Here is a 24,616-nt window from a genome sequence, read left to right on the forward strand (position 1 = left end):
AAGGTTAGCAAACGCGACACAGATTAAGATAGTGGGGAGAAGGAGCGAGGGGGAGCATGGGAACGGAGAGGCACAGCGTGGCGAGGGCGAGAGAGAGGAGTGGATTTTGTTTGAAGCACGTATGAAAGGCTCCACTTCAACGGGCGGCCGTTTTTGAGCTGCCAGAGACTTTTTGATTCGAACACTACTGACAAAAAAGAAACACGAGGGCATTTGAGGTGAACGTATCCAGTTCTTAAACGAGGGGTAAATGTTCAGATATTGGTTGCAAAACCGAGGTCAGGGATCCTCAGGGGGGATGGAAGTGAATGTTCTCCATTCATTTTTTATCTCAGTAACAAAGGTAAAGAAAAAGTGCCCTGTCTGGAGGAGTATAGAGGTGTTCTTACTAGAGGTGGGTCCTTTGTCTCGGCCCCCAGGGACTGGCTGATGTCCTCGGCACTGAGAGGAAGACTGTCCTCTTCTTCCTCTTCCTGGTCAGGCTCCTCCCCGAGGGTGGGGAAGACAGAGAGCCCGCCCACCTCTGCATCCACCATGCCATCCAGACTGTCTGTCAGAGCGGCGAGCAGAGCCGCATTCTCCTCTTCTATCTGAAGGAGTCAAGCACAGAGAACACGGGTGAGAATACAGTGAGACCGAACAGTTCAAAGGAACAGTCTGTCATTCTATTTGTATGATATCAAACAGCGATCGTTAACGCTGTCTAGTTTCGGCCAGAAGAAAACCACACAACGGAAAACTGGCCCCCAAAATCAGTTGTTATTCTATCAGTTTATTTTGGGGGAATACCCTGTAATTCAGAAAGAAACCACACTTGTATAGTTGATACAAAAAAGCTGTTATGATGGATAAAAAAAAAATGTAAAAAATGCACACTTCTCATTTCCTAAACCTTGTGTAACCCCGCCCTGCGTTCCACAGACATGAAACAACAGCCATGTTTGAGTCATTTGGTCTTGAGTCATTAAAGCAGTTGGAAAATAACTATGCTCTGACAGATTTTTATATATATACTGCATTTATAAGTGGAAATTATTGCCCTCGGCAGATTGAAAAAGTCTTTTGGCAGCACTGTGTCACTGCTGAATCACTGCATGAATCCCCCTCTACTCCGTCTTCATCTAATCAACCGCTGTCTAAAGTTTATTTTTCTGTCGTCTTTATTAACATGCTCAGGATGATGTAACTCCGACCTTTGACCTCATTAGGAAGACCACTACGAAGATTTGCTGAAACAGGGTTTTGTTTTGTGTAGTCGGCGCTGTCCACCTCTCATATAATGTCACCCAGTCTCTCCACTATCTTGGTTTCCCGTGATGGAGTACACACTTTTTTCCAAAATTTCCAAGCATGAAAATGGGCAAATTTTGAAGATAGCAGGCAAAAAAAAATTGTTTATCTGTAATTTCAGTCCAGAATTTCCACCCCGTCATCCCCTCCTGTTACATCCACACAGGGGTTGTTTACTGTGATGGAGCTGCCATCTTGCTGAGAGCAGAGTCTGGTGGAGAGGTGATAGCATGGCTGGCCTACGGGAAGCCACCGAGCTCCATTCATCTGTCTCTCTCTTTTATCATCCGGCTCTATCTGTTCCCAGCTGCCAAACTATTTATTATTTAATTTATTCTCTGTCTCTTGGGCTCGCAGCGTCGCTTTCTCTTCGCAGTTTAGACTTTGAAATTCTCTACAGGATGTCAAAAACAGTCATAGGTAAGCAGAGAACAAAAGTTAAACTCTGTGGGAGTATATACGATGCTTCTCCTGATAATTACATTTGCCTTTGGGTTACATATGTTTCTTTTTTGCCTGGTTTACTCACGTCCCTGTATAGTGTTTGAATCTAACTTCTGAAACATGGTTTTAAAATAATTTCATTGGCAGTTTTTTCTCATTAAAATGTCTGTCTGTCTGTCTGTCTATATCATAATCAGAGAGGCTTCATTAGCATTACTAGTATGTTTATACATTCAAAGCACTCACAGATATTACCTGATTATAATAATTAGATTTGATGGATATTAATTTAATTTCCTGGATTGTAATTAGATTCCATCATGAGTGAGGAAGAAACAGAGACAAAGAAGGCAACGTCAGTGACAAACAGAAGAGAGCACAACATATACATATACACTCACCAGCCTCTTTATTAGGTACACCTGTTCAACTGCTTGTTAACGCAAATAGCTAATCAGCCAATCACGTGGCAGCAACTCAGTGCATTTAGTCACGTAGACATGGTGAAGACGAACTGCTGAAGTTCAAACGGAGCATCAGAATGGGGAAGAAAGGTGATTTAAGTGACTTTGAATGTGGCATGGTTGTTGGTGCCAGACGGGCTGCTCTGAGTATTTAGTGAGCCAAAATGCCTTGTTGATGCCAGAGGTCAGAGGAGAATGGCCAGACTGGTTCAAGATGATAGAAAGGCAACAGGAACGCTTCAGGCTGCTGCTGCTGCTGGTGGTGTAATGGTGTGGGGGAGATTTTCTTAGTACCAACTGAGCATGGTTTAAACACCACAGCCTACCTGAGTATTGTTGCTGAGCGTGTCCATCCCTTTATGACCACAGTGTACCCATCTTCTGATGGCTACTTCCAGCAGGATAACGCACCATGTCACAAAGCTCACATCATCTCAAACATGACAATGAGTTCACTGTACTCCAATGGCCTCCACAGTCACCAGATCTCAGTCCAATAGAGCACCTTTGGGATGTGCTGGAACGGGAGATTCTCATCATGGATGTGCAGCCGACAAATCTGCAGCAACTGTGTGATGTCATCATGTCAATATGGACCAACATCTCTGAGGAATGTTTCCAGCACCTTGTTGAATCTACGACACCAAGAATTAAAGAGGGGATCCAACCTGGTACTAGAAGGGTGTACCTAATAAAGTGGCCAGTGAGTGTATATTTGACAGTGCAGATGCCTTTACATCATTATTATTGTTATAAAAGTAATACATCACCTTTGTAACTCTATCAGTTTCCCCCCCTGCACTCTCCAAGGTTAAATGAAGCCCCGCCACACACAAACATCGATCAATCCCGCCCGACATGGGATTAGATTCCGATACGCTCCTGTAAATAAGTGGCGTGTCGGCGGACAGCAGAGAGACAGAGACAGGGGGGGCTTCATCTGTCGGCTCATCACTCTATTCATTACTGCGTGTTTATAACGAAAAGGCCGCCTGACAGTCTGCTCTGCTGTATTAGTCTGATCAATATGATATTGGCTAAAATATAATGTGCCGTGGTTGGAGGTTGGAGGCTGGTGGAGGTATGGGAAGATAAAAAAGACAACGGTGAAGCAAGGGTGAGTTACGTGGTTATGACAGTGAGCAGAAGGCATTGAAAGTTCAAGGAAGAAAGGCGTGAGAGAAACAATCAGAACTGTGTCAGAGAGAAAAGCAGCAGCGCAACAACAGACAGAATTAATTAAAGCTGAAATATAATGATTGGACATCTTGCAGCATCACTATTTGCAAGACTAACTTGATTCCTTTTGAGATTATTTCCCACCCTGCTCCTGGTGGAAAATATTACGTACAAGTTCCCTTTAAGAAACATGGCAATTCAACAATTCTTTATGTGTATGTAAAAACACATAACCTAAAACTTCATCAAAAGCCTAGTCCCAGTTAAACAAGCAGTCCCTTTTACTAGCCTGGTCTGGCTACACATTTTGACAAATAACCGCTTGTCCCAGTTAGAGGCGTCGTCTGGTTACCAAATACTTGTTGGCTACCTTAAAATATGTCTCCATCCCTCGATTACCAAGTCAGTTATTTATATTATTTTAGTCCGTAAGAGTCCTCAGATCAAAAGAATCAAAAGGGATTCTGATAAAAAATTAATCCAAGTTGCGAGTATTGTTTTAACAGGATAAAGTGGTGTTGTGATGCTGTCATCGTCAAGTGCCGTAACTCTCTGTCTCTCTGATGCGCTGCCTTGAGAAGCTAGATCAAATGAATGATTCATAATTGATATATTACCTGAAGCCTCATTTTTAAACAAGTAATATTCATACTACACTAAAAAATTTGATTGTATTTCCTGATCTTTGCTGAGCAATAGTTTTGTGTGAAAGGAATTAAAGACCTGTCCCAAATATAGGCCTCTTGATTTTAATGATTTAATCAAATAATAGCCCAGGCTATTAACTGAAGTTCTATGGTAACTCTAGAAAGTATTCTTGTCAATTCAGCATCAATATAACCCATAAAGATAAACTGTATGTGCGTAGAAACTTTACATTTTTGATTTTGTCGCCTCAACTCAATCTGGGCTATGTCAAGTAGGAGTGTGTCATATCCTCTTGTTCGCAATAATACTGGTATAATTTTAATATGATATGAAAAATTCAAATTGTGATACTCAGGATATTTTGACTTGCTGACATACTGACGTCAAAAAGGAGGAGCAGCTTCAGGAGTGTGGAATAAACTGTGGCGTCCTGAGTGTTTTGTGAACTCTCTGCAACAGTTATTCAGTTGAAAATTCGTTTGGTGCACGGCCCGCATAGAAAGGAGAGGGAAAATGGAGGCAAAAGGAGAGATCGACAAGGAGAAATAAAAGTGTAAGTCTTAACTAAGGTGGAAAGAAAGAACTGAACAGGGTTGAATAACAGAGATGCAGAGAGATAAATGCGCCTGTTTCCATGATGAATCTTCTCTTTTGTCTCTTTCCTCTCTTTATCAGGTCAGGTCTGCAGCATTAAAGAAGTTTCTTGTTGTTGCATCTTTCTTTTTAAAGAGTGTGTTGTCAATACAGATAACTATTACTGTTAATGTGGCACTTTGAGTCTGTTCTCAGATGCCAACTGCGTCATAAAGTTTTGCGTCGACAGCAGGAAGACAAAGAGTCATTCGGGCGTCAGCTAATGGGGATCGAAATAAAAATAAAGAGAGTACAGACGGAGACAGTCTGTGTTTACTTCACCTGCATTCCCATCATGTCGTGCCGGTCTTCATTTAACCAATACTCTGCGGTGCATTGCAGCACCAGAGCAATTTCCAGCAGAGTTGCGTTACATAGCCGATGATCTGGATCTAAATGCTACTTTATCTCTCTGTTGTCGTCTTTTTATTCTCGAGATGTGCTCAATTTAGCCTCTGTAATGGGACCTCGAGACATTGCCAGGGCTGGAAACCTATACACAATCAATGATCCAGGGTTTGCTTCCAGATAGAGACGAACCAGAAGGGTATTCCCTGAATTCATCCAGCAAGGGCACCTGACACTGGAGCCTCGGGGCTTTCGCTGGCCCTGTAGAAGCAGTGGGCCGATCCAGACTGATGGACTGTTTCCATGATCATATTACACACAGCGTAACTGGGAATACCTTGGCAGCACCCCCTGAGACATGCTGCAAATTTCAGCACAGGGATCAAGTGAAGGGTTGGGGCTTTGCACGTGTCAAAAGTAAAAGAAACTTTGGTTGTTGTACCAACTGACCCTGAGTCCCAGGGTGCTGTATGAGTAAAATGACCACACTGAAATAACATGGTATTTATTTACTCTTTAAAATAACTCTGACCAAAACATAAATACTCACATACTAATATTTTAGGGCTGTCAGGGTCATGAAAATTGAATATGCCATCATGTGCTGCATTTTAGGAATTAGCCTTCATTTTGTACTTGTCCACCAAATTTTAGTCAATCCACTGATTAATCTTACTAAAGGAATACTTCACCTCCACAAATGATCATCTGTTTATCAGTTACTCACCTTGTGTTATGAAGGATTCCTTGTGAGGTATTCCTTTAATAAGACTTGTCAGTGGATTGACTGAAATTTGGTGGACAGGTACAGAGTTAAGGCAACATCCGTTGTATAACTCAACTGTATTTCGGGGAAGACGCCTCACCTCAAAGAGCTCATCTGCTGTACTGTAGTGGATGGAGGCCGGTGATGCGTCCGCTGGCTGATCATTGCACCACTGTAGCTCGCTGAGGCAGTTGACGCTGTCAAAGTCGCTGGTGTCCAGCTGGGAGAGGTCGATGTCCGGGAAGTCAGTGTCCAAACGGTCCGAACACACCTCCTCCTCCCCATACTGAAGATGGAAAAAGAGAGCGAGAGAGAGGGAAAGGTCACGTTAGTCAAACATCGAGATTAAAGCTCAATTCCCAGGCGGTTTGTCTTTTTTGAGATGCAACAAAAGTGCATGAGTCACTGTGTAAAACATAACCCCCTGAAAAACTGGAGGTGCTGATCACAGCTGGAGAGATCCTCAGTGAGAAATGAACATGCGTCACTTGTATCTGCTGCTTTGCTCTCTTATGCGATCACAAAGGAATTGATGTTTTCTCTGTAACCACTTCTCTCTGAAACACAAGCCACCAAACATGGGAAATAACGCTGTTCCCTCTGTTAGACTGCCAAGGTTGGTGTTTCCTGTGAAGTTCATCGCTCATTGCAGCGCTGCCATTGTTAGAATTAGGGGTTTAGTTCCCATTGGGCCTCCCTTTCTAAAATATGTATGCAGCTGAAGTACTGCGAGGCACTTTGGATAAAAGCCTCCATCATCTGGCATATACTGTATATTATTACACTGTTCACTGTCGGAGTCACAAGGAGCTCTCATCAACAGCTCCTCATCTCTCAACAGCTACTCATTATAGATAATGAGACTTCCATGTTAGAGGAGGTTCGAAACTGAAACCAATAGAGGCATCTGCCCCGGCACAATGCAGGATTAGACAGAAAATGTGTCACGAACACCAGCAGCACCTATCTGGAAGCGTCTTCGTGCATTTATCCTGCACATCTCCCTGTGGCTCACAACAGAGTGCAACCGTGACCCAAGAGGTCTTCAGGTGATTAGTTCCCCTTCATCAGCTGAGGGCGTGTTAATCAGTGAAATGAGCCGCTCTGTTTAGGCCGTTTAAAACTGTGGACTCTTTGGTCACGGTTGCTCTTGTCTGTTTTCTGTGGTTCATGCAGTCAGAAAAATCTCGAGGATCATTTCAATAGCGTACAGTTTATTAAAAAGTAAGGGATATGCTCTGTGCATTTAACATGGAGGAATTATTTCAGTGGCATTACTGCATTGCTTGACTACTGTAACAAAAGTTTCCATTCAGTTACAGATTATATTTGAAATCAGAGAGGAGATTAAACATACTTTTAATTGATTGACACATATAAACCACATTAAAGGACTTGTGAAACCCAGACGAACCCCTTGAACCCCCTCAACATCCCTCGAGTACCATCAAGGACGATCCCAGTGCCCGTAATAATCCATAAAACATCCTCATGATTCCCTAGAACCCCTTTAGAGACTTTCAAAACCCAAGACCCTAAAACCCTCAAAAGGACTCTTTCAACCCCAAAAAGAATCTCTGCACTGACTTTAAAGATCCCTGAAACCCCTTAACCCCCCTTCTTGTGAAAACCTCTTCAAGAACTACTCAAGAACCTAAAGTTACATCAATGACCCCTAAATGTTTCCTCCTTAAGACATCTGGAGCCCTGTCAAGGAACCAAATAACCCTCCCACAAAAAACCCTTAAACGCTAAGCTCCTTAAAGAGCCCTATAACCCTTTAAAAAACCCTTTAAACCATTTCAGGAATGCCAGGAACACCCTTTAGAACTCATTAGACACTCTAAAGAAACCCTTAACTCCACTAAGAGTCCCACTTCAACATGTACTGAAAAAATGTTCCACTCATAAGATACAAGAAGTCTTAAAGCATCCCTGGACTGCCTTCAGAGAAACCTGAATTCCCCAGAACTCTCCAAGAACTTCTCAAGAACCTAAAACCCCATCAGTGACCCCATAATTCCTGGACAAACTCTTTACCCTGACGACTTCTGGAGGTCTATCAAGGAACCAAATAACCTCCCCTAAAACCCATTAAACCCCTCAAACAGGTCGGGTTAGGGTTAGACTCCTCTAGACCCCTCAAGGAGCCCTATATCTCTTTAAACAACCCTTCAAACCCCTTCAGGAACCCCTCTAATCCTAATAAGAATTGCTGAAATCCCCTCAAGGATTCTCAAATTGTTCCCAACAACAAATGGAAGCCTTTCGCACACCCCTGAAACACTCTCAAGAACTCTTCTCTGAAGAAACCCTCAAACCCCAGTATGAGTTCCACTTTGTGATGGAATGAAAAAAAAAACCAATGACCCCAAAATTCCTGGACAAAGCCTTAACCCAAAGGACTTGTGGAGCTCTGTCAAGGAACCAAATAACCTCCCCTTAAAACCTCTTAAATCCCCTTGCAACAGGGTGTAAGGGGACATGGACAGACTCCTCTATGCCCCTGATGGAGCCCTATAACCCCTTGAACCCCCTTCAAGAACCCCTCTCACCCTAATAAGAATGACTGAAATCCTCAAAATGCTTTGAAAACACGTGGTGACAAATGCCTGAAAACACCCTCAAGAACACTCTAAAGAAACTCCTGAAAATCAGAGTCCCGATGTGTGATGTATTGAAATAATGTTCCAGCCAGAAGTTAGCAGCCACGTGGTCCACAGTCACAACACACGGCTGAGACGCAGACAGAAACACTGAGCCACGTCACTGAGAGGACTGAAAAAAAAGAAGAAAAGCAGGAAGTGTGTGTGTATGTGTGTACGTGACTCAGTGTGAAGGGAAGTGACTGTGGTCTCTTGGGGGAAGTGAATGAGAGAAGAAGACGGAGGAAGAATTTGGGGAAGGAAGAAAGAATGGTATGAGGAGGAGAGGCAGGGGACAAGGAGGGAGCACGTGGGGAATGAAGGCAGTCGAACTGGATCTTTTACAAGCATTGTGTACTTGTTAAATATGTGTGTACGTGTGAGACGTTTCCACAGAAGTGCAAGAGATCAATGTCCTATTGTATGATGAGGAAACATCGTTCGTTACCGGTCTTTCTGTCTCTCATTCACTTATACGCCCACACACACACAAACACAGACACACATTTTTCCATTCTTCTCAGTGGGCCAGCAGACAGGATCGACCAGTTTCACCAACCACCTTTCAAACTGAATCCAACAGGTAGTTTTCATTCAAGATAAGGTTTCTTCCTCATCTCCAACTGACTAAATAAACTACACATTGTCTCTGATATTTTGTCTTTGCACCATAGGAGGAAATATTTTGCCACCGGGGCATTGAATAACTTTTAAGTTTATCCATGTAAATCATTTTAAAAGGCAATCCATGAACTTATTTGCATTGAAGAGGCTTTTGCACACCAGGATAATCAGCTTCTCTCATCAGGTGCGTTGGCACAACTGAAAGTGCTTAACATGGAAAGAAGGATTGCCCGCACACTGACTTGCACAGTCAGTGCAAAACAATGGTTAACCATTGTTGTGTTAGTGCAAGTCAGCGTGCAGGGAAATCCTTCTTTCCAATCCATGAACTTATCCCAGCCAGTATTTGTATGTGAGCTCCATGTGGGTAGTAAATGGGCTGAAAAATGGTTCCTATATGGGACTGTCCACAAGTTTAATATTAGGTCCATGACATTTGCCCAGATGGTGGGTTTACCCAAGTGGGAACCAGATAAGTGGCCCATTTTGGACCCATACACACTTTGTACCGAGGTAGCCACAGCATGACCCATGTGGGGCCTACTTGGGCAAACTCACCAATCCATCATCCATCCATTTTTATCCATTTATCCGAGGCCAGGTCATGGGGACAGCAAGCCAAGCAAAGAACCCAAGGTGTCCTTCTCCCTAGGAACGCTTTCTAGCTCCTCCTGGGGGACCCCAAGGCGTTCCCAGGCCAGATGAGATATGTAAACCCTCCAGCGTGTTCTGGGTCTGCCCCGGGGCCTCATCCCAGTCGGATGTGCAAGAAAACCTCCAACTAGAGGCGCCCAAACCCACCCATGTGGGCAATTGGCATGGGGCCAATATGGAGCATTTAGACAATCCAATGTAGGGCCCCTTTTTCAGCCTATTTACTACCCACATGGGCCCCACATACAAATGTTTGCTGGGATATTTATAGCGCAGTCAATGATGTCCGTAAAATGCTAAAATCATTCTTAATGATTGGGCTTCAGCCTAGCTAGCTAACAACACCGTCTTTCCTGTGACTGTCAAATGCTTACTTAACACAGTCTATTTAAAAAAAAAAAAGGATTACTCTCCAACTGTCAGCACTGGTGAACCTCCATATATTTATTCTTTTGTTCGGTCTGTTTTACATCAAGTCGGATCATGACTGTCAAACCGACAGATCTACTGCAACAGCAGACTGCAGAAGGTCCTAGACATGTATAAAAACAGCATGGTCTACATTCAACAGTTACAACATGCACATTTTTGTCCAACCCTTCAGCTCATGTTAAAAAAAAAAAAAAAAGTTAAGAAAAATATTCACGTTGATGTTCTGTTTCTGCTACTGTCTCTGCCTCTCACCAGAAACCATTTCTCAAAAGCAATCTACAGAATTTACATTTCCTAAAAACTAATCAGCAGTTTACACAGAAATGATGAATTTACAATATAATAATTCATTATCTCTGCTTCTAAACAGCAGTGCACTTCTCTTCTCTTCTCTTCTCTTCCTGCAGCTCTCACTGTGGGCACTTTCAGACTGGAGGAACTTTTTTGTAGTTTTAAAACCCTTGTTTCTGTCATGTCCACATCGCAAGAACTAGGAACGATTATATTTCTTAGAAGGCTTAAGTCCCAGCTCAAGTCAAAGCAAAATAGGAGTAGGCCGGCCAATGTCACTTCAGCTTTCCAATTGGCAGTCATTTATTTTCCCTAACCGCTTATCCTGTTGGGGGTTGTGGGGCTGGAGCCTATCCCGCCTGACACTGGGTGAGAGGCAGGGTTCACCCTGGACAGGTCACCAGACTATCACAGGGCTGACACATAGAGACAGACAACCATTCACACTCACATTCACACCTACGGACAATTTAGAGTCACCAGTTAACCTGCATGTCTTTGGACTGTGGGAGGAAGCTGGAGCACCTGGAGAAAACCCACACTGACACAGGGAGAACATGCAAACTCCGCACAGAAGGGCTCCGTCAGCCCGGATTCAAACCAGGAACCCTCTTGCAGTGAGGCGACAATGTGCTTTTGCCAACATTTGTTTCATTTGATTTCTAATTACTGCTCACTATTTTCAACACTACTTTCCTTAATAATTTGGCATTTTAGCGTTTTTTTGTTTCACTTTACACCTCTTCTTAATCAACAGACTTCTCCTCTACACATACACAACATAAAAACACTTCCCACTTCCTAGCGTCCAGGGAAACACATCCAGCTCTAGATTTTTAATCACCACAATATCATGTTGTATTTACGGTCGGTGCTCGTAGCGTCTTGATCTACGACCTCATACAACGACAAGTACAACTGTTCCCACACTGTGTGAGTGTGTGTGTGTGTGTTTATTTGATCTGTGTGAGGAGTGTTTATTTGGGTCAAGGAATGGATAGCACGAGCTGATATCATTTACAGTTTCATAAATTACAGAGCAGAATTACACAGTTAGACCCCGAGCAGACGTGATCAAAGAGCCAATCAGCAGAGTGGAGAGAATGGAGAATGGAGGGATGGAGGGGGAGTGGATTAGGGTGAGGAGGAATAGAAAGAAAAAAGGAGGAGAAGGAGCTCAAAGTAAGGAGGGAGGAGAGGAGAGAAAAAGGAGAAGGAAGGGGATGGAGAAGATTCAGTGGGCGAGGGGGAGGAAAAGGAGATGTGGGTCAGAAGAGAGGGAATAAAAGAGCGATAGAGGAGGAGCAATGGGGAGGAGGGGGGCAGTCGTGACTTGATAGAGAAACAGAAGGGAAGGAGGGAGGAGACGGAAGATGAGAGGATGCCCTCTATAAGACCCTCCCACTGCTTCCTCTCCCTCCAGTTGCTGATGCAGGTGTGTGTTTTCACCTAGTGCGTGTGTGTGTGTGTGTGTGTGTGTGTGTGTTAGTTAGCATGCAGCTCACATCCCGCTCACGTGCGCCTGACTCATCCCCCTCTACCACTCGTTCACTAAGAGCATCCTTCCTTTCCTCTCTCCTCTTTCATCTCATTCTCTTCTTCTCTGCTCCCTTTCTTCCTTCATTTTCCCCCCTTGACTCTTCTCCTCCTTCCTTCACTTGTCCTTTCCTTCCTTCAGCATCCTTTTCTCCTCATTCTCTACTCATCTCTTTCCTCATAATCTCTCCTTTTCTTGCTTCCTTCTCATTTCTCCTCTCCTCTTGTCCTTCAACATCCTCGTCTTCTCTTCTTTTAACTTTCATTTCTATTCTCTGTATCCATCCATCCTTCCTTCTCTCTTTCTACCCCTTAGTCTTTTCCTTTCCCTTCCACCCCCCTTTTTTATTCTTTCCATCTTGCTCCTCCATTCTTTCCTCTCCTTTCTTCCAATCTTCAACTTTCTTCTCGTCTCCTTCTTTTCTTCCCTCCCACCATTTTCCCTCTCATCCTTCCTTTCCTCTCACCTCACTCCTCCTCATCTGCATCTCCTCTCTGCTCATTCTACTCCCTCCCTTCTTTCGCTTTCCCTCCTTGACTCCTCTCCTCTATCCTTCATTTGTCCTTCCCCTTCCTTTCCTTTCCTTTCAACATCCCCATCTCCCATCCTCCTTTTAATTTTCCTTTCTTTCCCCCCTGTCCATCTTTCCCTCTCTTTTTTATCCATCTAGCTGCTCAGCTGTTTCTCCTCTCCCCCGACCTTTAACTTCCTTCTTGTCTCCTTCTTTTCTCCCCTCCCTCTTTGTTTTCTCCCACCATTTTTTATCCTCTCATCCTCCCCTTTCTTTCTCCTTTCATCTGGTTCTTTCTTCCCTTCACTTTCCCTCCTTGACTCATTTGTCCTTTCCTTCATTCAGCATTCTTTTCTCTGCATGCACTCTCCTTTCTTACTTATCATCTTTCTTTCCTCATAATCTCTTCCTTCTTTCTGTCTTCTCTCCTTTTCTTCCTCCTTCCTCCTCTAATCTTTAACATTCTTCTTTTCTTTCCTGATTCCTCTACTTTCATTCTTCCTTGTCATCTTTTGTCCCTCTCAATTTCTTCCTTTTTTCTCTCTCCCATTTTCTTCATCCATCCCTTTCTTCTTAGCATCCTTCCTCATTCTTCCTCTCTTCTTTCCTTCATTCATTCCCCCTCTTTCATTCCCTTTCAGTTCTTCCCTTTTCTTCTCTTCCATCTGTTCCTCTCTTTTCTCCTTTTTCCTTTTCAGCTTCTCCCTTGTGTTATCCTCTCCTCATCTATCTTCTCTTTCTCCCCTCTTCTCTGTTCCTTCTCCCTCATCTTCTGCCCTTCTTTCCTCCATCCTTCTTTCTCCACTCTCTCCCTCCTCCCCTCATAAACTCAAAGGACAGGCTGATTGATTTCTTTGTTTCCACTCAGCCTCTCTTTCCCTCCTCTGTCATCCCTCGATCTCTTTCCTTCCTTCCTTCCTTCCTTCTCTCCATTGTGGCCATCAATCAATAAATACATCCCTGGGCATGACACGCACACATTCCCAAACACACACATGGAAGTAACATGCGTGCACATGTTGCACCAGTAAAGAGGTGAACCAAACATATGTACGCGGGGCAGAGAATGAGCAGCACACACACATACACACACACACACATCATGTGATCTCTTCTGCATCACATTCACATACCAGCACCGAGATCCTATGCCTTATATGACACTCTGCTGGTGTGTCCTGCTCTCTGTCACACACACTGAAACACCAACAGATTGGCCCATGTCACACACACACACACACACACACACACACACACACACACACACACACACACACACACACACACTCAGAACAATGGGACATCCCACACAAACATGACCAAGCACACAGAGACAACACACACTTGACGTGCATTTGAACATCTTCTCTGCAGCAGCAGAAGGTAACAGGCAGCCGGCGAATGTGGCTGCGGCATGTTCCCACCGCCGCGCTGACTCTGAATAATGATGAAGCTCTTGACAGCTACACAACATGACTCACACACGCCAGGAGGAGGAGGAGGAAGACAACGCAGCAGCTCAGCAACAAGCGATGCCTTCCCTGATCCGCTCTCGTTTCCTTGTTCTCAAAACTCAAACTGTTTTGTGCATGAACACTGAACATCGTGTTGCTTTTAAGGTCCGAGTGCGGCGACCTTCGACCTAAAACATGCTCTCTACTGCTGGCTGCTTGTGATGTTACTGGGCTAAGATTCCCAAACAGATCCAGAAACACACACATTCAGTCTTTTACTATCTAAATCACAGCTGAGTCGCCAGAAGAAAAATGCTGGCATTGTATGTTGCACACATTACATTTGTACGTTTCATATGTATGTATGTCATATCAGCATTTCTGAGGTGAAGTAGTGTGTGACCTGACTGTCATCTGGAGATTTTCATCTGCAAACACATGCATTTTTAGGGATTTGTCACTGTGTTACCTGCTGCTTTTCAGCCCCCAAACATGGACGTACTTTAGGGACCCACTACTGTATTTTCAGCGGCTTTTCAGCACCCAAACAAGGGTGTTTTTTAGGGTTTTTTCATTGTGTTTCCTGCAGCATTCTGGCCCACAAACATGGATGTTTTTCAGAAATGCATTACTGTGTTTCCTGCTGCTTTTGTAACCCTAAACATGGAAGTATTTCAGGGATCTGCTGCTTCATTTTCAGCAGCTTTTCAGCCCCCGAAGCCGGTGTTTTTTAGGGACCTGTCACTGTATTTCCTACTGCTTTGTGACACCAAACAAGGGTGTTTATTTGGCAATTTGTCACTGTATTTCCTGTTGCTTTTTAGCCCCAAACATGGAGGTATTTTAGGGGACTCATTTCTGTGTTTTCTGTGGCTTTCCAGCCCCCAGAAGCCAGTGTTTTTTAGAGACCTGTCACTCTGACTCCTGCAACTTTTTAAAAACCAAATAGGGATTTCTGGGTCCAATCGCTGTGTTTCCTATTGCTTTTTAGATGGCAAATGAGGATGCTTTTTAGCATTTGTCACTGAGTTTCCTGCGGGATTTTAGCCCCCAAACATAGGTGTTTTTTAGGGATTTGTTGCCATGTTTCCTGCAGCCTTTTAGCCACCAATCGTGGATATTTTATAAGCAGTCTCCACAGGATAGTGCCTGAAAAGCAGTTGCTTTTTACCGAGACATCACTGTGTTTCCAGCAGGGACTGTGCCCCTAAAACTGGGCATTTTAAGCCATAACATGACCTTTTCCTAAACATAACCAAGTGATGTTTGTGCACAAAGCTGACCATAACATAAAGTGTCAGTGTATCCACTACATTATGATGTGTGTGTAACATATCTACGGTTTGCAGAAATGTACAATGCCAACAATTCCTCTTGTCAATCAAGAGGTTAGGTTAGGTTCTCTAATCAGATTAAAGCTGTGCTTCAGTGGTAAAAGATGTTCACAGAAACTTCTCTGACCAGTTCAGCACACTCACTCTGTTGTATCCTCATTGCTCTGCAGCTAGTCATGTACTTTGCAAGTCACTGGCAGAGCAACAATGGATGGAAATATATGGATCAAAGGCCCAGAAGTGGATTATGCTGAAGTGGTTTGGGAAGTTTTTGTGGCTGTTTCGTTTCGCCATGACTCCGGGTCACTACTGGAATCTGTTGTAAGTGATTACAGCTGCTGTTTGCTGTGCAGCTATAAACTTTTCAAAGAAACCTTTCGAGCCCAGAGGCCGATCGTTTCCGCACAATATCCTCCGAAGAAGGTGGCAGTCTGTACAAGTAAACAACAACAAACAACCCAGTCATGCAGTCTCTTGTGAGAGCCGTCAGTCAGATTTACCAAAACTCATTAATATACCACACACATTCACACAAGTTCTGTGTAGTCCCTCTCCTCTTTGAGACAAATAACACCCTCCTGGACTGGGTCAAACACAGTTCACTACGCCGTCAGCCCAGTCAGGCAGTCAAACAGCCCAGAGGTGAGAGGAGTGAGACTGCACCTACCTACATTCATGTTTGAATCCATAAAGCATCCCATTGCATTGAAAAAGAAAGCGCACTGACTACCCGAACTTCCTCTACTGAGGTGGCCCTGAGCAAAAAAGAGTTTGAAATCCACAAGACTGAGGTATGAATATAAATCAGTTTTTTTTTTTGTTGTTGTTGAAAAAAAAAACCCCACCAAAGTGCTCAGTCATCCTTCCCTGGGAAAAAAGAATGTGTTATGCTTGCTAAAAGGGAAATAAATAGGAGAAAGAGTGGCTCATTCTTCCCTTTTTTAATGTGGTATAATAGCAGTGGCATAACACAATAGCATCTCAAGAATGAACACATCACTCACTGTGTCTCTGTCTAAATCTATTATGGCTTAAATGGAGCATTAGAATGGGCAGATTAAGCAAATGGGCATGAAATTAACGTAGAATACAGACACCTTTGAAGTTATTGAACGGCCATACTTCAGGGAAAATTGCAAGAAGTTCATTCTGAGTTTAAGGGGTTTTTATAAACAGAGGAAATGTGAGATACTGCCACAGAAATACAAGAACAATGCTGAAACAGAGCAGATTAAATGCAAATGAACTGAGGAAAACACTGTGGCACAAAGCTGGATTTCAGACAAATTCACAGTGGCCACATCTACGGTTTGTGCTGATACGAATGCAAAACTTTGTCCTGACCTTTGACCTTTTGAAACCCATGAAATCCACTTGCTGGTGTCTGCTTACAAAGGGTATCACAGTGTAACAGGAGTGGTATTGGTGGAGCGGGGTGTTAAAAAGAAATGAAGTGTGGTGACTTCCATTTGTGGCTAATCTCTGCCTTAGTAACAACAGAGAAAACCTACTGGCCCGTTCAGTCATAAAAAGCCTGCCGGGACAATCGCGCATTAAACCTGCACTATTTATAGCAGGCCTGCACGTGGGAGAGCTATCTGGGCTAAAACGAGCAAGTGGATATGGAAAGGCCAGCGAGACTCTGCGGTGGTGTTCTAGCATCCTTCACTTCTATCTTTAAACACACGCAATCACACACACACACACACACGCAACACATTCTTTCAGGGGTTATCTCTTGTTTGACTCCTCACCATGGTGCTGAGGTAAAGCTCTGTGTCTTTCCATTGGTTTTCTATGAATAGCATATTGGGATTTTAGTTACACAAGAACTTCTTAGAAGCTGCATGCATCTTATTGGTTGAGTTAAACCTGCGGGGGTGGAGTTAAAAGCCGCTTTTTCTTGGACTAAAAGCTAAAAATATGAAGGTGAGCAACCTCAAGAAACACTACATACTACTTATATACAAGCTGGTTAGCTTAGCACATAAATCCAGACTAGCAATTAGCTGCTAACCGACCTGAAACAATTACACTGGGCCCTAATTCCATAATTATGATCATGTTAATAGGAATCAATTTTTGCAGTTCTACAAGAAACCAACCTACTTTACCGTTTTAAACAACACAAAAACAAGAATAAATGTCGGCACTGTATGTCTCTACAAACCACAGGTTATGTAATATTTGTACATTTCATATGTAGCGGATATGTTGAAGCTTTACATGTCTTTATGTTTCAATTTTTAATTCTGTACTTTGAGAACACTGTTGCTAACAAGTGGTTAGGTTTAGGCACAAATACAACTTAGCTAGGGTTAGGAAAATATTGAGTTTGGGCTTAAGATAGAGACATTGTGCATACAAACACGGCTGGAAATGTCCCAATTTCTCATTAAAAAAATATCCGCTTTTGTCGCTACAACCTTGGTTGGAAATGTCCCAACCTCTCCTTAGAAAATACTCAGTTTTGTTGCTACTAACATGCTTGGAAATTACCCAACTTTTTGTTAAAAACATATCCGCATTTGTTGCTTCAAACGTAGTTGGAAATGTGCAGATGGTTTGTTACAAAATACCCACTTTTATCACCACAAAAACTGTTTTGAATGTCCCAACCTCTCGTTAAAAAATAGCCAATTTTGTCACTGCAAACACAGCTGGAAATGTCCTGACGTCTCCTTAAAAAAATACCTACTTTTGTGGCTACAAGTACAGTTGGAATGTCCCAACCTTTCACTAAACAATACCCGGTTTTGTCACTGCAAACATATTTGTAATGCCCCGATCTCTTGTTAAAAGGAAATTTGCTTTTGTTGCTACAAGTTACTTGGAAATGTCCCGATATCTCGTTAAAAAATACTCGCCTTTGTCGCTACAAACATAGTTGGAATGTCCCGATGTCTTGTTAAAACACATAGCTACTTTTGTCGCTACAACCTCTGTTGGAACGTCCCAACATCTCCCTAAACAATACCTACTTTTGTTGTTTGTTGGTCTTAAACAGTAGTCTGCTGCCGTCTGCTGATTGGCAGCCATCTTGCCTAGCTGTCATTCCATCCACTATCCCTTCTTCCACCTGATGAGACACATGTACTGTCTGAACTACTGTCACTTAAGAAATGTTGATATGATACATACCAATGTCATGTATCCATGGACTGCAGAAACGTACAATGCCGACGAACTCTGGCGACTGGGCTGTTATATATTAACTGGAAATGATATAAGGCCAATCAGACGTCATCCGAACTGCAACAGCAACTAAACTTTAAAATGCCAAATAAATGTCACAAAGAAAGCAAAATGTCTTTCTACAAATGTAATACTCATTTTCATGTTTTGGGGATTTCTTTAGAGCTGTGATAAATGTTAGTGTTACATGTTAGTGAAAATAGAATAACTTCCCCCTCACATAAACCAACCGTACATGGTTCTGATAATAATGGGATACCTTATTGATCCACACAAAGAAATCAAAGCTGTAGCTGCTGCTTTCCTGGCAGCTCTGCAGCAGGCCTTTTTAAGGTCAGTCACAAGCTCAATCATGTGCCGGTGAGTCCTCGCCAGTATTCTGGACTGTCCAAACTTCCCTTTAGGCACACAAACACTCAATTATACACACACATAGATACAGCACCACCACCACCATACAAGGTCAAGCTCTCTCGACTCCCAGCTGTAGATCATAGGAGGGGGGAGAAGACTATAAGTCTCCTCTGAATATAAGGGATTATTTCTCAGGTTAGCTGGTGCATCCACTGCTGTGTTACACGAATCATTTGATTTGACCCTTAAAGGCTTTGGTGCCACTTGTTCTGAGCAGCCGGAGCACGGGATCAAGAGGGTTTAGATTAACAAACATGAAGTTTCAACTAAAGACGCAGATGTTGCAAAAATGCCTCTTACGTATGGCAGAGTAGCTAAAATAAATCTGCACTTTAACTCAATTCCTAAGAGGAAAAAAAATCTAATTTTCCTCATTTTGCATTTAATAGAAGTGACAAGCAAATGTCCAGCAGACATTTCTACTTCTATGGAGGTTCATAACTGACCACAGCTACAGAAAACAGATATTAAGTTCATTTTCTTGACTCAATTACTTGTATAATTTTCTCAATAAATTCTGAAGTTCAAAAACATCCAAATGCCTGTTTATCTTCTGTAAAAGCTGCTCTGGAAGTTTTCCCAACCTGGCAAGAGGAGAACTCTAAACACTCTTAAGATTTTGCAGCAAAACCAATCAGATTTCACAACATTTATCCCTCAGTTATTAGCAGCAGTAACACAAGAGTGATTGGGATAGATGCACAGAGCAGAGGAACTGTCTCTTCCATTCATCACCACTACAGCAGAAGTTATTTATGTTGCGTGTAATCCAAAATTAAAGTTAAATATTTTTGTATACTCGATCTTAGAGAACTTAAAATGATCTAAACTGACGCCTTAAACCCATCTTTGAGAAACAGTGTAATATGGAAAATGGGGAGGGGGGGTACATGTGAAGGTTAAGTGACAGACCGGAGCCCATATAGCTGAAAAATGGTGATGAGAGGAGCCGGATGGAGAGTTGTAATCACCTCCGCAGCCTCGCACACTGAAGTGACATAGAAGATATAAGGCAGAGTGCCAGACTGGGGACTCCGTTAAGTGTCCCATCGCCTTAACTCTCACTTTCTTGTAGGTCACTTTGACAGGAAGTGGTTTATAAATGACACCTCCGATGTCCCTGAACGTATATCGACTCACGACCCTCATAAATGAGGAAACCCTGCGCAGGGATATCGAGTAATGAGAAGGGGCACTAAATTAACAGATTTTACTTTTTCGTTTCAAGTGCTAATTCAGAGGAGTCTTGATCTTTTCAATTTTGTTTCTATCTTTAGCGCTAAGTGCTAATTGCTGTTGTGCAATTTAAGATATTTAGTATCGACAGAAGATGAATCGACCCTCATCTGCCTCCTTGTGGATATAATTCTTAAATCTTTAGGTACACACAAAGAACGCAGCACAGCTAAGAGTTAAAACAGTACACCCTCGTACCCTAACGACAAGCCAGGTCAGTTTTATTTATATAGCGACAAGTCACAACAGAAGTTATCTCATGATGAAACCATGCTCAAATTACGAAGACTGAATACTTCCCCAAGATGTCGACGAGGAAAAACTCCCCTCTGATGGGTAAAAACCTCGACCAGGACCAGGCTGTGCTAGGAATAGGTTGTTTGCCAATGACTCCCAAAATGACATCATTTTTGCTGCTCATACTAATGGTTGCAGTTTTAGACATGTCGTTGTGAAGCAGTCGCAGTTACGCACTAAAGCTACTTGGTTGGGCTGAGAACACAGATGATGGTTTGGCTGGTTTTGATGGTTTGTTACACTCCAACAGCAGTCTACTGGGTGTAAGTCCTGTGGATGTTTGACCCAGGTCCCAACCTGGACCACCTCCCCACAGACTTTGTTGCTCTTTATTCTACGTATTCTACTTCCTTTGCCCTCCTCGTAATAACTCTGGTCACTAGAGGTCGCTGCCTAACAGTAAAAGCAAATATGGGTTGTAATAAGCTCCTTCTACGCATGACTAATGTGGCCTTTACTAGGTGAGGGCTGGCTTTCTTTAAGCAGGTATAACAGAGTGAAAGTGTGGAAGTAAATTTTAGGCAAGAAGAGCGCCTGCAAGAAAAAATGAAGCCCTCCAAATTTTGATTATCCCAGATGAAACATAATTCTGACAAAGCAGACGGTTTGTCTGATCCACAGAGATTCACAGGAAGACAGAGGAGAAAAGAGAGACATCTTTGGTGCTAAGCACTAATTGCTGTGGTGTGTCAGCACTGCATTTCCCAGAGAGCACTTGTCAATTAGGCAGTCTGCCTGATCTCTTCTTTGGATTTCTGGTTGTGCTTTTGTCTGTACAGCTTCAGGATTGCTTATTCTTTAATCACTGTAAACCCATTCTGTGCACAAAGAGACTGTTTCCAGGAAAAAGCAAAGAACATTTTGTCCTAGAATGTGTTTACTTAAGTGGCAGCATCCAGGGACTAAAAAGGAAGACAATGTAGAAGTGCCAAAAACTGCAGTTCCTTTAGTGACCACTTGAGGCTGGCTCAATCCCCATAGACCCCCTTGTTAAGATGACCAACTTTACAGCAGAAACAAACATGTTTCCTGCCTGGTACAAAAAGGTTTTGGTCTCTGTAGCTAATTTCAAAACACACACACATTAAACATGGCTTAATAGAGACAATTTCAAACACAAGTACACAAATCAGCTTCACTATAACTCACAGCATTCACAGACAAAGCACTTGTCTCATAAATACAACATGCTAACGTTATTAGCACAAGCCTATGGCATTTTACATTGCATAAATTAGCCTAGCAGCTAGCGATCTTTTCCTCTACTCATATGAAGCCAGGGACAACAGCAACATTTAACAAAGATAACATTGCAAAATTCGACTCCATTAACAAAAAACAACTGTCTTATACTAAACACGTTTTCCAAACAAATAACATGCTAACATTATTAGCACAAGCCTATGTCATTTTACATTGTGTAAATTAGCCTAGCAACTAGCAGAGATTTCCTCTGCTCATATGAAGCCAGGATAAATCACACACAAGACTTAAAATGTTATTTTGTGGAGGCTTTATTGTCTTCACAATTTATTGTTTCAAATCTGTGAAATAAAAATAACATTATCACAGTTGCCCGTAGCTGTAAATGCAACAATCTAAGAAAGCTAGCAGCTAGTGTTACAATTAGCTCCACCAACATGTCCAAACATGGTCACTTCTGGCTCCAAAAATCCAAGATAGTGAAACTCTAAGCTTCAAAACAGGAGTCCACAAATCAATGGATGACATTACCGTCTGAAGGGTCCCTTTCTCCGGGATGACAACCGATGCTTCATCATGACACGAGGGAATCGCTTGTGACTCAGTGAGTAATTTGTTGACAGGTAATGAGAGGGGATAGCTGCACAATTTAAACTTCCCAACTCATTTTTCTCCTCAGCAGCCAACAGAGAGGGGATGTGCTTAATTACTGCGAACAAAAAGGACGCCCCCCCCTCCATCCGCGGGCCCCCCTCCCCTCCATGTTTAATAAGGGCCACAAAAAGCCAATTATGTGCTGTTTGATTATCGAGGTACAAAGTCAGACAATGAAGACTCACATGGGTATGGACGGAAGCTAAATTAGGATGCAGATCAATGGGAATCATTATCTCACGCTGCTTAATCTTTATTTATCCAGAGAAGCTTGACTGAGCACCCAAATGGTTTGTTTTTAGCGGCAACCTGCTTTACATTCAGACATTCAACACCAGTTCACAGCAGGAGCAGCTCTGTACAAACGCTGTCTTCTGCTGCGGCTTATTACCGTTAGTCTGAATTCCTCCAAACAAGATTCAAACCTGCCGCCCATCGAGCCTGACAAGCTCACGTTTCTAACTTCTCTGTACTACAGTCAAACAGCTGCAAGCAATAATCATGCCATTAATTACAAGTCTACTGGTTATGTGTTATGTTTAATGAGTCAATAGTTCAATCTATCCATCCATTTTCATCCGCTTATCCGAGGCAGAAGGCCAAGCAAATCACCCCAGACGTCCCTCTCCCAATGACGCTTTCCAGCTCCTCCTGGGGAACTCCAAGGTGTTCCCAGGCAAGGCGAGATATGAAGTCCCTTGAGCATGTTCTGGGTCTGCCCTGGGGCCTCCTTCAGTCTATATAATGTCAGAAAGTATTGTTGTAAGTTTACAGAGCCCACAGGGATGTCTTTAACCTCCTTTAAAGCTAGAGTGAAGATTAAATTCTCCACTGAAATTTTGACGATAGAAAAATTGGCATGGCCATTTTCGGAGGGGTCCCTGAACCTCTTTCCTCATAACATCTGAATAAAAATGGGTTCTTTGGGTACCCAGGAGTCTCCCCTTTACAGACATGGCCAATTTATTCTAATCCCTTGCAGTTTTGGTCAGAAACCACACCACTTTTCCAGTGCAGTAGGAATGTGTTATTTTCAACCAATCTAAATATGGTGTATTTGAATATTTCTGCACACTTGGGTCCCTAAACAGTCTTGGCATTGCATAAATTGGGTATGACTGGAAAGTTGAGACTCTGGTGGATTCATTGAGCTCAATTTTATTCATGTGTGATGACGTTAGCCCCCATGGCAGCCATTTCATTTGCAGTGTGACCATTTCTTTGAACCTTGACCTCACTGTATCAAATGACCCACGTTGACCTCGAAGAAAATCCCAGCCTCATGAAACTTTACAGCCACAAACCGGAGACCTCGAGGATTCAGATGATGTGTGTCTTTTATGGCTCTATTGACAATAAGGGGGTTTCTCGGCAGTTTCCAGTGCAGAAATGCTCACTATCCAAATCTCCAAATGTCAAAAGTTTGTGTTACCAAATCCCAGCATGGATTTGTCAAGTGTGGTACTAAAGGCCTTGTTGTCTTTATGTGGTATTTTGGAAGGATTTTGACAATTTTTATCAATTCTCAAGTGGTAAAAAAAAAAGCTTCAATTTAGCCACATCTGTGCTACTTAAGGTATCAACCCAAAAATGGCTGCAGCAACTTCCATCCATCCATTTTCAACCGCTTATCTGAAACCAAGTCACAGGGGCAGCTGGCTAAGCAAAGTACTCAAGACATCCCTCTCCCCGGCAACGCTTTCCAGCTCCTCTGAGGCGTTCCCAGGCCAGCAGAGATATAAAACCCCTCCAGTGTGTTCTGGGTCTGCCCCGTGGCCTTCTACCAGTGGAACATGTTTGAAACACCTCCTAAGGAAGGCGCCCAGGAGGATCCTGATCAGATGCCCGAACGACCTCAACTGACCCCTACGACGTGACGGAGCAGCGGCTCTACTCCAAGCTCCCTCCACATGTCCCAGCTACTCCCCCTATCTCTAAGGCTGAGCCCAGCCCCCACACGGGGGAAGCTCATTTCGGCCACTTGTATCCGTGACCTCATTCTTTCGGTCACTACTCAGAGCTAATGACCATAGGTGAGGGTTGGGACGTAGATGGACCAGTAAATCGAAAGCTCTGCCTTCTGGCTCAGCTCCCTCTTCACGTCTCTTCATATGGGAATGGCTGTCATATACTTTCATCATAATGCTTTGAGCCCCTATACACTGAGCTGCATCTCAAAATAATCTGCAGGTTCCCAGCTTTCAGATGATGTATAAAACATCTATGTGGCATCGACTGTTGATCTGCTACCTCCTGAAAAAGATCCCCTACACTCCCTAGAGTAAGACAGAATGGGTCTACTGTAGGAAGGGGGAGTTTAAGAGGTTAAATTGCTTGTTTTAGTCGACCAACAGTCCAAAACC

At 43.0% G+C, this 24,616-nt stretch overlaps 1 protein-coding gene across 1 annotated transcript in view; it reads right to left on the minus strand.

Annotated features, from left to right (window-relative positions):
• The window catches only part of ppargc1b (peroxisome proliferator-activated receptor gamma, coactivator 1 beta), a 134,910-nt gene that overhangs the window by 36,365 nt on the left and 73,929 nt on the right, over positions 1–24,616 (minus strand). The window contains exons 2-3 of the mRNA XM_049586423.1: positions 5,873–6,058; positions 390–590 (exon numbers count right to left, since the gene is read on the minus strand). Coding sequence (XP_049442380.1) covers positions 390–590; positions 5,873–6,058 — 387 coding nt within the window. The remainder of the gene's footprint in view (positions 1–389; positions 591–5,872; positions 6,059–24,616) is intronic.

This window comes from Epinephelus fuscoguttatus, linkage group LG9 (assembly GCF_011397635.1).
Source record: "Epinephelus fuscoguttatus linkage group LG9, E.fuscoguttatus.final_Chr_v1".
Taxonomy (NCBI): domain Eukaryota; kingdom Metazoa; phylum Chordata; class Actinopteri; order Perciformes; family Serranidae; genus Epinephelus; species Epinephelus fuscoguttatus.